Source organism: Prorops nasuta, unplaced genomic scaffold (assembly GCF_024137725.1).
Source record: "Prorops nasuta isolate Cenicafe-Biocafe unplaced genomic scaffold, Cenicafe_Pnas_1.2 PNAS00023, whole genome shotgun sequence".
Lineage (NCBI taxonomy): Eukaryota > Metazoa > Arthropoda > Insecta > Hymenoptera > Bethylidae > Prorops > Prorops nasuta.
The window spans coordinates 2996758-3013622 of record NW_027116820.1 but is presented as its reverse complement, the minus strand read 5'-3'; the positions used below and the strand labels follow the sequence as shown (position 1 = coordinate 3013622).

Here is a 16865-nt window from a genome sequence, read left to right as displayed (position 1 = left end):
TTCGACTGGCTGTAATTTTATCGGTCACATTAATTAAAAAAAATGTACGTGCTGTAGCGCTGATAGCGATATATAGCTTGCTTCTTGAATACTCGTTATTTGAAAATATTAAATGTATTATCACAATTACATTCAATGTACTCATAATTCACTCATGGTGTGTCGACAGCAATCTTCATATTATTATCATTACATGATCTCATTTTTTTCTTACAATATGACGTGAAATGTAGAACATAGCATGTCCTCACGATACGTCAGTAAATGTCACGATGTGAGCTCAGGATCATATTGACATTATAGACCATTAATATTAACGTGTTATGTTTTAACATAATCTGATCACAAAATTAAAGCATTATGCGGTAATATATACATATCACGTCGTGATTAAACCTGAGGTTTCAGACGTTGCTGTCTGGGTATGTAAATGGATGTTGTCTAGGATCCTTTTAAAAATAGGCAGAAAATGAATTTCATCAAAACCAGGATCAGAAATATAAGACATTAGGAGGTAATATTAATAATCACCGTAGTTGCATGCGTATGTGTATATACGTGTACGACAATACGGATCGGCGGAGAAGTACAAACTTCTTTTGTTTTTTAAAGGGGAACTGTCAATGAAAGTGAAATTAAAGTAATTTTTCCGTTGAATCAAAGCTCTGATTTATCTCAGCAATGATGCTTTTCCGGACCTTATAGTGTTTGACTTTTCGACTTAGTTTAGTCCCAAGAATATGTGGTTAAAATTAAAAGCATCGTTGCTAATACACCCATTATAGTTACAGAGATAAACCTGTCTATTTAATTTTTCATATAAAGATTAAAAGTTTTTATGTTAGTTTCCAAGTTTTATCTTTAAAAAAGCTCCCTTTATTACATCTAGATAGTACTTAAAATTAACCCAAATCAAAATCTAAGATCTACTATAAACCTAAACGATTCTATCAAAAGGATAATTTAGAATTATACCAGAAGCTATTTTGTATACAAACCAAACCCTACAAAAGTCTGAAAAGTGTCGGAATGTGAACAATTCAGCAGTGTTTAGAACTCAATAAGATTTCTAAAATCCTGCACAATCCTTTTTAAATCTTCCGGTAGACTTGATAGTGGAGAATCTAGGATTTAGATTCTTTATACGTCAGGCTTTTATAAAACTTTAGATTAATTAAATATTAAGCCTATATGTCTCTGCATTTTATTATATTTTAAAGTGTACACTGCAAATCTTAAGTGTATTGTTTTCATGCACATAAATACATTCATTTCTTGTAATCATTTCCGATCCACTTTAAGGGGTGTTATTTCTATAATACACTATGAAACGTATGGTTTTACAAAAAAACTTTATAATTTATAAATCCCTTCTTATATTTTAGACTTCACAGCCACGGGGTAACTACAAAGAGCTTTTAGAGCTGACTTATGTCTTCTTGGAAGGTACACCACCTCGAGGGACTATATTTAAAAAACATGGAGCAATGTATCATGCTAGGTGGCTTTCAAAGGCTATTTATTCCATGAAAATATATATTTTCGGAAATCTCTGTTTCATTTGACTGCAAAAGAATAGGAAGGTCTTCGCCATATTTGTCTTTTTATTGTTCTCTTTTATGTAAAATCTTGGTTCATGGCTCCTTGTGTAAGCATGGAACCCTTTCATGATTTAAATTTATTGCAAAAATTGATCAGATATAAAGAATTTAATCCGAAGTTATCAGATGCAGCTCTCCATAAACTGACAAAACATTTATGGTATTTATCCGAAAAACTTGCACCATTAGGCCTTTTTGATAACACCGTATCAAATGAAATGAAACTGAAAATGATAGACGCCTTTAAGAATTGTGAAAGTTTTGTTAAGAGAAAGGTGCGTGCTGAAGTAGATTTAAGACACGCCCTAACTTACGACATAAGTGATTTTATCACAAAATGATCCGTCTTTTTATTCGATCAGTTTAATTTATCTTATGATTTTCTTGATAAAAATCATGAACAATGGGAGGAAGAAGAAAATGATAAAAGTGCATTAATGGTTTTTAAAGAATTAAAAGTTGTGAATGACATTGCTGAACGGGCAGTTGCATTGATAGAAGAATACAATCAATGCTTAACGAAAGATCAACAGCAACAAGAATATCTTTTGCGAATTGTTGCGAAATACCGGAAAGATTATCCAGACTGCAACAAAAAAACTTTGAGCACCAACTAAAACTGTATTTATAAAAATTTCTCCAGAATCTATTAAAAAATTGTTACAGATAGCTTTCAACAATTAAAAGCTCCATTCGTATTTAGAGTATAACCGACTTTCTCAGTTTATCTAATTTACGTATTTCTTATATGTAAGGACATTTTCTGAATATTTTATTATTTTTCGCATACACTACTTAAGCAAAATGTGCAAATGTCTTTTCTCGATTAATTTTAAGTACTATCTAGATGTAATAAAAACAGCTTTTTTAAATATAAAACTTGGAAACTGACATACAAACTTTTAATCTTTATATGCAAATTTAAATAGACAGGTTTATCCCTATAACTATAGTATATATCTACTTTTAATATAGAACTATTTTAAGCCTCCGCATTCTAAAAGGTTCTAAGCATAAACTGATATTGTTATACTTTCGGTAAAAAATGAAGTTGTATGTAAATATTACATATAATATGGACTGAGGCAGTTCTAATCATTTTTATATAGGGCTCAAATGTTCGGGATATCATTTGATCTATATAAATCAACGTTTTCCGTGGCAGTAGTGCTAAATTTTTATTTTTTAAATTCCGGGAACCCTAAAAAATAATAAATTGTACATAAAAGTTGATTTATCTCAGAAAATATAACAGATATCAATTTTTCAGTATAACTTTTTCTATGTCTCTCTTTATATGCCTTCTAAAAGGTTTTTAGCGATAACTTGATATCTTCTATAGTTTCGGAGATAAATGAATTTTTGTGTAAATTAAATATAAATGTCGATTGAGACAATTCTAAACAATTTTTTTTTACCTACAAATTTGGGAAAGTTGTTTTTTCTATCTAAATTAACAGTTTTCGGGACTGGAACGAAAAAAAATTCAGGACAGTCTAATGTCCATTTAATAAAAATTTTTGAGAAATTTCTTCAAAATGTCAAATTTTTACCAAAAACATCATTAGAAAAATAATGGTACGGTTTTTATTATGCCCTGTGGACAATTATCAGACCACATAACTGATTTTTTTTATCATAAATATCAGAAGAATGCACTAAACGTAAAATGTAAGGTCCTATTTCATTACTACCACGACAAGCTATTGTCTCATTCCACATACACATAAAACTTTTATTTAAATAGGATACATGTACGCCTATATTGTAACAATTTAATTGCCTGCTTTAATACATATTGCTATGAGTTAAATTTGGTTCTAACAAAACTTGCTTAAGATCCACAGATATAATACAAAAGTCACATCCAGGAAAATATACATCATAGATGTCGTTACTCATATATTCTTGGGCATTAATATATTTGGCATGATGAACTTTTTGCTCTCGTTGAACATCTTTCAATTTAAAGTCATTAAAAGATGAAATTTGACAAGCAAACAAATCACTTGTTTTACATGTATCTATTCTGGGACGACGAAATGATACATACGGAAAACATTTTAAAAATACTTTTCGATAGAATTTGTATGTAATTGTACTTTCTGGGTATTGATGGCTGAAACTTATATATAAATGGTTTACATTTAAATCACTACTAAAATACATTTTGTAACTTTTGGCACGACCGTAATGATTTTCATCGCATGGAATAGAACTAATGTTTTTTAACATGCTCCCAATGTTCTTTAGTATACTTTTGACGGTGTACGTTTCCTCTTCTTTTATCTTGAAAGGTGACAAAGCCCTTTTTGCACCTACTTTGTAAAGTTTTTAAGGATCTGTGAGACACTGCAAAAATATTCTGAAAAGTTTTTTTGCATACTTGTAAGGAAGCACCGGAGCTATTATGTACCCCGTAAAAAAATCGCTCTCGCAAAGCGCTCGCAAGTATTTCGGATTCAGACTCGTTTTGCTCGCATTCCGGTACTATTGCGAGTACATTGTGAGTGTCTTATGAGCTGATTGTGAGCGCATCGCGTTCCTCTCAAAATAGCACTTTTCATGTTCCTGAATCTTTTAGTAAAAATTATCGTTGATAATTTATTTTTTTTAAAGATGTTCTACCCCAAATTAATTTTCATAAAATTGTTTAAATTTTAATTGAAATGGGTTAAATATAACGATATTGACACGATTGTCAAATTTGGAGATTGATGACACGTTTCTAACTTGAGAAAATCAACATGAAAGTAATCACTTTTAATGTGGAACACATAAGAGAGTCTGCTAAAGACACAACATTTTTATTAATATTAGAAAAATGGGTCTTTAGATTTTTTAAAAAAATAAATGCTTTATGCAGTATATTTGTTAACAGCTCATAAAAAAAAAATGAAAAATAAGACACGTACCGTTGCCGAGAAAATCTAATTCAAAGTTTTATTGTAACACGATAAACGTGAAAGGTAGTAAATATGGCAGCGTCGCATATGCGCGCGCAACTGTGGTACATATTGTGACGCTACTGTCTACCCCGAGGGATAGCGTAGAAGGGGAGGGAGAAGTGATCCCTCACCGATCGCGTTCGCGTACCAATAGGCGACTTCCTACAAGACCCGGACGCCTTCGATGTAATTTTAATAATACCCGAATATTTATTTATACAGAGGGGGTTCTAACCTTCGTACGCGAATATAGGGGATAGGGTGCTAATAAAATAATTCCTCAACTCCGGTTAAACTCTTTTTATTATAAATTCCGTGCTCAATACAATAGCCGGTTCGCTTTACTCGTTCTTGGGGTGTTACGCTAGGTCCTAAATGTGGACGCGGCCTAAGTAGTGCAAACGCGGCTGAAGTCCCGATGACGTACTAGCTAACCTCGCGCTCGAGCTACTAGTCGGCGTTCGCGACGGTCCCCATCGAGTCACGCGGTACTCCGCGCGCCACCGGTGGATTCTTGAGCTAACCACTACGCGACTCTACGCGGATGAGTCCCTATCCCCGCGCGTGCGCGTTCCTCGACGGTTATTCGCACTCACTAAGTTCCCGTGTACTCGATCACAACACGACCCGGATTTTTTAGGTTTGGGAGTCTAAGGACGCGAGTCCTCACGATAATTGTACTAAGTCAGCGGCCTTGAACCAACTCAAGGGAACGATCCTGTCAACGGTCGAACTCACAACGGATATATGTAATCGCGAACACTTTTACTAATTCGCGCTTCTACACACTATGATGTTCGTTACAGGTCCGACGGGATGACCACTCCGCTAGGTTGCCCGCTTACCCCTGACAGGTGAGCTGGGCCAGCGGTTCCCTATAAAACCGTTCGGTGCTACGAGCCCTAAAGCCCTAGCATATCCCGGGACGTCACTGGACTTTTTACAAGACGAATAATCACCCTTATATCAGCTGACTAGGGCTGGCTTACTTCTCTCTCTCTCTCTCTCTCTCCGTCTCTCTCTGTTACGCCCTTGATACAGGCCTGAAGGGCTGGCAGTCTCCGCTGTCCGGTATGGGTTCGCGGCAGGGTGGCAGTCGTCGCACTTCCGTTTTCACTTTTTTATATTGCGATGCGGCGGCTGCTGATCTGCTGCGGCTTATTACCGGTGGCGGGGATTTCCTCCAGAGCGAACTATTCCTATGAACCTCCAAACTACGTGTGTCGGGGCAGCTGGCGGAAGCAGGTAAGGCCCTTCGCCTGCCCCGCCGCTGCCCCGCTACACCCATCGCGCGACACTAGGAAGCCGAAAAGTTGTCGATCCTAGATCAATAACTCATCGGTTGATAACTTCCTAGTTCGCACACGACCCGCCTATCTAGCGCTTGAGATTAGCAAAGCGCTAGATGGCAGCTATTGTAACGCTGCGGGAACGCAACGTTACAATATATTTACTAGTAATGAGGGAGAATATATATTTTCAAATTATTATTGTACTTAAATTAGTATATCTACACTTTAAATTATATGTTTTAAGAGAGAGAGGTTACACTACCCAGGCACACTGAAAAATGAATGTTATTTGGAGAATTTTTTTTTTTCTTGAAAACTATTCAATGGATTAAAATGAAATTTTTAGTCATTATTATACGTGTTTTGAGGTACATTAAAGCAATTTTTATTTTAAATTTTTATACAAAATGGCGTCTTGACAAACGGTAAACGGAACATGTGTTTTTTCCGAGGAGCGAATCTGTGTGCACTATATTATTCTCCGAACAGCACCTAGAGTAAAAAAAATTTTGTTCGTTAATCTACATTAGTTTTCCTAGGGAAGTACACACGATTATTCATTTTTATCGAAAATTCGAAAATAGGCGTCGGTTTGAACTTTTTTTTTATTTTTTCATTAAAAATCGACTTTAAATCGTTAATAACAATTTTAATTATTTATTAATCTTAAAAAGCGTGTGTACTTTCTTAGATAATTTGTCTAAGAAGTGACAGTTAAAATTTCAGATAAATTCGATAAAAATTGAGCGAGTTGCAGTGTACGCAGTTATGAAAAATATAGTTTTGAGAAAAACGCATTTAAAGTTTCAAAACGTATTTACTATATGAAATATTTAAAATATCGGTTTTGCAATTTTTTCACCTTTACTCTGCTATCCCAGCACCATATAACTGTCCTTCCAAGCATTCATTCTTCTCTTCTGCTTCTTTTCTGAGCCACGTAAGGTCTTTCCGAACGCTTTTTCGATGTTTCGATGCTGAGCGGTTTGCTGCTTTTAATCGACGTCCATCAGTTTCCATGATAAAATTGTATAATTCCGAACTAATCCTCATCTGAAGTGTGTTCATGACATCTAAAAGACCTCGAGAACCATCATTATATAATATGGTAGCAATATCAGTGGCGATATCAACCACTGCTTTACCGCTGGAAACTGATGTTGGCGCAATAGTCCAAACGACGGCATTGTGGCTTTAGTTAGCATTTTGAGTGAAACCTCCTAAGCAACGTGAAAGCAGATCGTCTCTTGTCAAATCTTCATAAATTTTTTGAACCGCATTGAAAACTTGCATTGGCATGGCTTTTTTGTGAATATATATATATATATATATATATCGAGAGTATGCATAGCTTTAGCTCTTTGCCAAGAACACCAAGAATCTTGTCCTACTGGACACTTGTCATGTTGAGGCTTTTCATCTGAAGATATCTTATGGTATAAAGTAGCATAAACCTCGTTACGCACATTCTCCACTGAATCTGTATTTCGACGTATAGCAAGACCATAATACACACTTAATTCATCGATCAATTTTCCAGCCAACTTGCCTCGACCACCAAGATTTTTAACGTCTTTTTTTAAATTACGCAGTCTCGTTCCAAGCTTTTTTTGTACATGCCCAATACACTCTTTCTTGGTAACAGCAAATTCACCATATGGCTTGGCATCCTGAATACTTTTAAATGTTTTACTATCACCATCTCCGATGTAATAGGCGTATCGAACGTTATACGTGGACTCGGAACGCGAAAACACTTGCACGACTGCGCCAGGCTCCATTTTTCCTGCACTTCCAATATGATTTGCACTACAGTATGGTTCGTGTAACTTGTACCATTCTTCATACTCAGTAGTGTCCTTTTTATTCCAAAATTCACACTCTTTGCAATACTTTGATTTCACACAAATGTCTATAACTTTTCCTGTAAACAAACCAACCAAACTTGCGAAGCCATAGAGAGAAGAAAAGCCACGCTTTCTCCATGAACCGTCTCCTGATACGGTTAGTCCCTCAAGCTGACCTTTTTCAACAAAAATTTTCTTTTCCTCTTCGACAGCTTTCCGCAAGACTTTCGATTTTACAGCGTCTGTTGCTACAGCTATACTTTGCACGATTTCATCATACGACTTTTGATAGACCGGTTTTGGGAGGCACATAAAGGCGCAAAATTTACTTATTCCTTGATTTCCGATACCAATAAGTCTCATAGCCAAAATAAGCCGTCGATTTACATCATAAGCATGACCATTAATCAAGGGACAACTGTCAAAAGTTGTATTCCCGCACTTTTCACAGACCATAACAAGTTTGAATCCCAGGCCACGTTTACACGACTCCAAAAAAGTCACATTACCAGTGCATTTTTTACAGACTAGAATTTGCGACAACGTGCTAAAAACAGCAAGAAAATTGATGATGCGATAGCCAAATGCAGCATCCACTTCAATATCATTTTCTGCTGTCGAAGATCTAATTTTTTTCGCCAGTCTCGAAACATCTTCAGTGTCGCCTTCGAAGCTATGACGGTTGGGCAGCTTCCTATTTGTGATTCTACTCCGACTAGCATGAGCAGAGAACCCTCTCGACCACTTTTTTGTATACTTTTTCACTCATTTTTAGAGAAGATAACCAAATAAACAACACCGTAACTTACTTTAATGCGAAACTTGGAGTAGCACTTGGAGCTGTTTGCTGCGTTTTTATTTACCACCTAACGGTTATTGTAGCATGTAATAAGGCTTCTCCGATATTTACAAAACGCTATTTGTATTTGTTTTGAAGAAATTAAATTGATTTGTACTGTCTAAACTTATCAACAAGCTATAGCATATTTGAAATGCTGCGCGCAGGCGAGTGGCCGTCATAACGTTTCGGAACGCTCGAATTAATGTTGTTAAAAAGAGTTTATTGAATTTTCCCTGACAAAATTGTGTTTGCATTACATTCTTGGATAGTTTTTGCATCATTTAAGCCAATAAAAAGAAAATTCTGGGTAGTGTAACCCCTTAATTGTGGATGAGAAAAATAATAGAATAATTAGTACAATATAAAGATCGAATAACATGTGTTCATCTTCCCATGTTGCCGTTATTACAAAGAGCTTAAGTTGCATCCACAACTTCACTATACGCGTTAAGCCATTCGCCGGTGTGAATAGTACCTTTGGGGTAGAACATCCTTAATATTGTCTTCGTGATAACAGAATCCTATTAGGTTAGCTGAAAAGGCACATAGAAAAACACAATATTATTTTGGTGGATTTAATTATTTTTCCGGTGATGGGACTCGAATCTACGACCGATGGCAATCTTATGCTCAGCTATCTGACGTTTGGTTCACGCGGCTAACCTGTGACTTTATTCACGTGGACGTTCATTTATCTTAAATAATAAGATATTTTTCAATTGCTTCTATATATACTCGAATAGTAATCGAGAAGTCAAATTATATATTAGCTGAGTGAACCAAACGTCAGACAGCTGAGCGTGAGATTGCCATTAGTCGTAGGTTCGAGTCCCATCGCCGGAAAAATAATTAAATTCACCAAAATAATTTTGTGTTTTTCTATGTGTCTTTTCAGCTAACCTCTAATAGGATTCTGTTATCACGAAGACAATATTTTATAAAACAAAATTATCAACGATAATTTTTACTAAAAGATTCAGGAATACGAAAAGTGCTATTTTGATGGGGTATCGATGCACTCACAATTCCGCTCGTAAGCCACTCACAATGTGCTCGCAATAGTACTGGAATGCGAGCAAAGCGAGTGTGAATCGGAAATACTTACGAGCGCTCTGCGAAAGCGCTTTTTTTACGCGGGTACATAATATAAAATGGAACATTGTCGATGACTGGAACTGGAAGTATCATACGTTCCATTGCGGTGTCGCTTTATTGATACTACAGATAACAATCGCATTAAAAATGTATTTTACAAGTTGTGGGTTTCCGTCTTCATAACGTTTACACGTAGTTTAAACTTTAAATCTAGTGATATATCATTATATTTATATTTGCATTTGCGGGTAGTTTATAACGATAAAAACTAATGATTAAATTTACCTCAGTAACTAATGTAAAAAATTAATTATGTCACTTACATTTTCTTGAGGAAGTGGTAGTGCTGAAATACATTTGCTATTTTGTGTACGATTGTCCTGAAATGCGATTTTTATACCGTTTCTCCCGCTTGGAAATTATTCTGTATTTCAGCATATTCTGATCTTTCTTATTCTTCATTTTTATCGAATATTTTGAATAACATTACAGAAATGGTCAACTGTTGCGCCTTAACAATATGTATCTCCCTGAAACGGGATAAGAGATATGATCGTCGTATATGGTCAGTTAGGTTTGCAGACGTGACCCGATATTCGTTCATCTTCGGGAGAAAGGGGAGGGCCGGTCGGTTGACTTCGGAAAACAAACTACGTGGTGTAGCTTTCATGCACAGGAGAACTATCACAACAATCCAATTGACTGATTTCTCTCTATACACAACCACTTTTAATAAAGGGATAAAAATACGAAAACAGCAGGAACTGACTTAATTGTTGTACTTGCCGTGAAATCCAGATTGAAAACTATGGTCAACTAATGTTAATAATGAAAGCAACAGTAACAAAAAGTTAGAATAACTCTGACAAACTATCGGAATTTGAATAGAAGTCGACGTAGCTACGGTGATGCAATCGCGCGATGCTGAATAATTCCGTCAAGTCCAACTGGCAAGGCAGGATTGCTAACTATTGGATACGCGTGTTTAAAAATATAAGCGTTATTATGATTACTATTCAAAACAAAGGAGAACTACTTTTTCCCATAAACACACAACGGTAAACAGTGGCCACTTTCTTGCATTTTGAGTGATAGCCTCACAAAGTTGGCAACCCTATCTAATAAATTGAACTTTTGCGGTAATGAAATTCAGATAAACAGTTGATATAAATAGACTATAGGAAATTCTCAACTCGTTCTTTACCTCAGTGACATTATAGCAGCTAAGTTATTCCGAAAACAACACGCGCATTGATCAGAGCACCATCTGTTACCAATATTCCAAACAACTTTCAAATATTACTTTAAACGTTTTCTTACTAATAGCAATGGTACATTCGATTTTGTTTAAGAAAAAATTGCAATTTTAAGTTCTGTGAGAGAATTGATCCGGTATGTTTCCGGTAAAAATTGAAACAGGAATAAGGATGGGATGGATAAGTCTACGATTTCTGGAGGAATTGTAGATGGGTGAACAAGAGATAACAGGAGACACAGGGTCCTGGAATCGAACCAGTTTGAGCCGTAGCCTAGAGGTGGTTATTCGAGGGAAATCCCTAATCCCCCACCATGCCTACCCTGTGTATTGTGAGTCTGATAGGCCTGGTGGGGGGCTAGGGATTTGCCTCGAATTACCATCTCTGCCGTAGCCTGATGCGACTGGTATACTTAAGTACTGTGCGGGCGACATCTCATGAGCGAGATCGCTCTATGAGGCGGCCATCTAGCGGCCTTACATAGAAGAAAGGAGGGAGGAAATGAAACGGGCCGGAGCAGGACGGCCCGAGAGTCCCGGACCGCTCACCCCGACACCTCCGATTTCCAACAAGTACATTGATATTTAGAACGTTTGGAAATTCCACTCTTTTTATACTTAAACCAATGCCATCTATCAGAAGTATCAAGATCAATCTTTAAATAAGTTTACCACTATAAACGTTGTTCAGGACTATTGGTCATGGAACATAGAATCTTTTTATATTAAAATCGTCATTTCGAAAATATTGGCACTTAGAATGTTTGGACATTTCACTCTGCATCTTAAATATTTGTTATATCGATCAAGTCTATTACTTGTCAACTTTATTAAATTCCATTTCAATCATTTTGTTATTAAGAATTATTTTAATTACTTGCCATCTTTTTCTTATACATATGTACTTTTTGGTGGGATTACATATACCGGGTCAAAATCAGATAGTTCGTATCAAGAGGCGGAGGTCCACTTGTTACCCCGTAGTGGGGACTAAGCGCGCGATTGGCCGCGGTAAAAGAGAGAAGGAGTCAAAGGATGACTGACCGATGAAGGAGAGTAACGTTATTAAAGCTGTTTCTCTGTCACTCCTACTAGTCTCTGTTTTTGAAATACAGATTGACAAAATTCATTGGCTGCTATAGAGAGAGACTGACAGAAGTGAGCGTGGGCCAGCGATCAAACAATGAATTTTATCAATCTGCGATTCAAAACAGAATACTACTAAAAGTAACAGTGAGTCGACGTGTATAGCACTGGTTTCTCTGTCTATTTGTCTGCTTGCCTCTCTCCGCGGCCAATTGCGCGTCAGTCCCCACTGCGAAGCTTCAAGTGGGACTTCGCCATTTGATATAAATTGTCTGACCGACCTTGTATTTATATTTGTTGATATAAATGAAACTTTGTTTTAAGGGGGGAGCCTTGTGTAACACCACGAAAAATTAGCAGATTTTGGGATTTTTTTTAGGGGTAATGAAATATATAATCAAATCGCTATTTTTGCTGTTGATTATATGTATTCTCAAAGGGATTATCATATTTTTGTTTTACTTTAGTTGAATTATAAAAGAAGTTATTTACCTTAGTGTTACAGCATCCGCATGAACATCCTCAAACGGCGTGACCTATAGCCTCCTTAAGGGGATGCGTTGCGCGTCGAAAAAGTACTTCCAAATTATCTCCTACAATTTTAAAAATTTGAATATTTTCATAGGGACCAAATTGGCTCATATTGATCTGCTTAATTAACGTAAAGGCTTATTTTTCGGATTAAAAAAAAACTTTTTAAATCGGATATTAATATTAATATTTATTTCCCATCAATAATTTCGAAAAAGGGAGCCTTTACGACGCTGCGCCAAACTTCAACGAGTAATTTGAGACCAAGAAGGAGCAAATATTCCCATAAATGTAGAAGATTTTTTGGAAATATTTGCTTCTTCTTAGTCTCAAATTACTCGTTGAAGTTTGGCGCAGCGTCGTAAAGGCTCCCTTTTTCGAAATTATTGATGGGAAATAAAATATTATTATTAATATCCGATTTAAAAAGTTTTTTTTTAATCCGAAAAATAAGCCTTTACGTTAATTAAGCAGATCAATATGAGCCAATTTGGTCCCTATGAAAATATTCAAATTTTTAAAATTGTAGGAGATAATTTGGAAGTACTTTTTCGACGCGTAATGCATCCCCTTAAAATGCCAAAAGTTCATGTTTTACTTTTTCTACTACAATCATGATAAATTTCCTCTCTGGATGAACCTCATTTAATTGAAAAAAAAAATGATAATTTAAACATAAGTATCAACTGTGAAAAATAAAGTCTAATTTTAACCATTATTTTGTTCATTTTTAAAACAGATTATTAAACATTATTTTGTAAAATATTTTTAATTTGAGGCTCATCAATAGGGGAATTTTATTACCTTTAAAACAAAACAAAAAATTTTTAAATCGGTTGAGAACTTTTTGAGTTACGCGTCACGCCAATTCGGAAAAAGTGGTTTTGATGAGAAAAACGTGTTTAAAGTTTCCAGTAGAAAAATGACTTCTAGCGCTGACAGATGATAACAGGATCGATAACTGTTGACTACAACAAAAATATTTCTTCCAATCTTATATGAAATATAATCTCATACAACGTATGAAAACAAGGTTTGAACGTATAAAAAAATAATGAAACCTATTGTTTCTAGAGGGACAGTACGCTCCGCGAGCAATATTATTGCATAACGTACAACTACAAAATTCTCTATAACTATGTACTCAGTACGAATATTAATGTAATATTTTAAAGGTAATATCTCTTAAGGCTATATACTATCCATTTATGAAAAAAAAAGTCGAATTTTTCAACTTATTACACGAGGCTTCCTTCCGCGTAAAAAAATGTAATACGGCAATTAGTCTTGCCGAGCGTATTTGCCAGTGCATTAGAAAACATTTTGCAAGACGATATGGGGATGGATCAAAAACCATACTATATTTCGATATTATGTCCCATACCCAATACCATGCACTTTCCCATACCGTCTCCCGGTACTATTTCTCTTACCAGAATCCATACTACTTCCAATACTTAAAAATAAAGCTAAATTCCCATACTATTCTGCTCTAATTGTTCCAACCTTATTTGTAAATTTTTAAATCTTTGATCATTTCTTTTTCTAATATTTTAAGTCTCGTGTCAATTTATTTATTTAAATACAAATAATAGGATACTCTTATAGCTTTTATCTTTTACTTTATTTGAACATTCAAGAAATTGAACAATTTATTAAACAGTATTTTTTTTTACATAAGGCTTTGGATTCCTGAGCGTTGTACACAATAAATTTATTACCTTTGTAAAGTGATATCTCTTCAATTTAACTGTTGAATATTTCTTAACATACCCTGTAAAGAATGCAGAAAAAAATAATTAATGGAGAAGTATGATTTGAATATTTTAGAGTAAATAGAAGCAAATAATTCTTGTATACATTCGATGGCATCCAAAATTTCGGGTTTTATGCCGTCGAGCTTCCCATTTCCTCGCGCACTTAAACATTTTAAATTTTCGACGCCTACAATCGTCTTTAGTAACCTCCGAATTAACTCCTTTGGTTTGTCTCTCCAGATTTTTAAATAGGCAAGTTCTGCACTGTTAACATAGATTCCACTGCCTAATTTAAGTTCAATATAAAATAATCAGAAATGAGTTTAAACAGGAAGGAGTAAAATACGTTTGCATAATTATGTTAAACAATTTTATATTATATACCATATCATCAATATTATTTAATTGTTCCTTTTGTTTTTCAATTAAACAGCTTATTTCCTTTTCCATCTAGAGCAAAATTGTAAAAAACATAAATAATTAATTTCAATAGCTATACCGATTAAAAAAAATATTAGAGTGCAATATATATTTTTTTATATTAATTTTTGTTCTCTTATTGACAATATGACTTCTTTTGGCGTTCTTACGTTTTTTATATTATTTGCTCTTTCAGGCATTTCCAGTTTAATATGTCTAATATATTCTTTAACTTTCATCAGTATTAAATTAGTAGTTTCTGTAAATATTACAATAGAATTATATATTTTTTCTAGAAATTATCACAATGACATATACAGATTAAGTATCAGCATACCATTAACTGATTTTGGATAGTAAATGCTGTCATTTCCTTCAGGATTATTTAGACATTCATCAACCGTACAAGTTTCAGTTCCAATTGCACCTTCAATTCTTTCATCACTTAATCTTTCCTGACTTAAATCTTCAGTGCATAAAGACCCATCATTTGGCATGTCATCGCTTAAATTGCCTTCATTGGAATGTTCATCATTAAAAATAATTCTATTAATTATTTTTTCATGGGCATCTTCATTAAGGCTTGAGCACAAATTTGATTCTCTATTACCTGCAAATTAAATAGGTAATTAATTTCCAATTAGTGCAATTTGTAAATATGAATTAATAAATTTACATTACAATTAAAATTCGTCAAAATAAATTCGAGATTGTAACCTGACAGTAGTAAATGATTCATAAATTATCTAAGAGTTTTAACAAGTTTTTTACCTGTGTAACTAAAAATAGGCTCTAGTTGTATTGAATCCTCAGTTACAAAGTCAACGCTTCTTCTATACTTTTCTAATGTTATTGATAGAACTGCATTTTTTGGATTTTTATGTTTCCCATTAAAAAATTTTCCATCTTTCGTAACTTTTATTTTATTTAAGTATTTTTTGTTACCTAAATAAGAAATAAATTGTATAATTATTTCAACATTCATAGGAAAAATCATGACATAAAATACCAAGAATAATGAAAGAATAAAACTGTAATTGAATGTTATGAGAGATAAACAAATATTTTATAGCAAATAAAAATGTCTACTTACTACTTAATTTCAGAAGTTTAGCTCTGTAAACTTTTTCTCCATATTTTATGGTTACAATTTTATTCAGGTTTATTTTTTTTTTCTAATATCAATGTTTTATTTAAAACCGTCACATCTTTTCCTTTTATCCATTGCACCAAAGCATACATTTTTTCTGTTTCGCTTATTAAATATTTCACCACTTAACACCAAATTCACGATTTCAAAATCAATCAATCGATATACCAAACATGCCTTGTTTTAAAATGACATCTATAGACTGAGACTTTATGTGTTTCTAAAGTTTCTTTAAACTTTCATTACTCATTTGTTTTTATGGGCACATTCATGGAGTCGCTGTCAATGCTACCACAAACAAATTTAAGGCGATTTTCTATTTGCAGTCTATCTCCAAATTACGGTTATAGCATCATCCTGTACATACCCTATTTAAATGAAAGAAATTATCTCTTAACCTAGATACAAAAAAATATGTATAACAATGCCAAAAAAACATCATTTTCTGAATATTCAAACGTTAGAAAGAGAAACTTTAAAAGAAAATATAGGGTAAGTTTTAATTAGAGTATTAATGGTTAATATCTTGACATTAAGCTATTTATATCCATGAAGTTTCATCTATAATTACATACAAATAAAAATAGGAATTACATTATGATGCTGACAACCAAACTATCGGAGAAAACGGAATTGTTGACGAAAATGTGAATAATGGAACAGAAGTAAATGTTCAAGAATATAGTAGTTTTGAAAGAAATTTAAATACTGAAGATTTGGGTGTAGAAGAAAATATCATTTTAAAAAATGTAAATACTGATGTAAATATGGATATTGAAGAAAATGTAAATGTTGTAGAAAATAATCAGTTTAATTCAATTATTGAAGAAAATATTTATAATAACGAAGGAGAAGGTAATTGTAGAAATTTGAATTATGATTGGTTATCTTATTATAGCTATTTTCTATACATCAGTTTCTTCAAATAGTTTGAACAAGATTTTTGTATGACTTTCATCATATTTAATGAGGTTACCCAGCCCCATTTAATAATTATTTATTTGAAAATTTTCTTCTAACATAACATTTAAATTCTGAATGA

General features: G+C 34.0%; 2 protein-coding genes and 1 pseudogene across 4 annotated transcripts in view; 2 read left to right on the top strand and 1 right to left on the bottom strand.

Moving 5' to 3' along the window:
* Pten (phosphatase and tensin-like protein) overlaps positions 1 to 16865 on the top strand; it is a 126150-nt gene that overhangs the window by 13002 nt on the left and 96283 nt on the right. The gene's annotated exons all lie outside the window — the stretch shown is intronic.
* LOC136781504 (uncharacterized) lies at positions 1419 to 2350 on the top strand. The gene is made up of 2 exons (XM_066740392.1): positions 1419 to 1922; positions 1953 to 2350. Exons 1-2 carry the CDS (start codon positions 1637 to 1639, stop codon positions 2216 to 2218), a joined length of 552 nt encoding a protein of 183 aa, XP_066596489.1. The 5' UTR covers positions 1419 to 1636; the 3' UTR covers positions 2219 to 2350.
* Positions 6706 to 7640, bottom strand: LOC136781503 (uncharacterized; annotated as a pseudogene).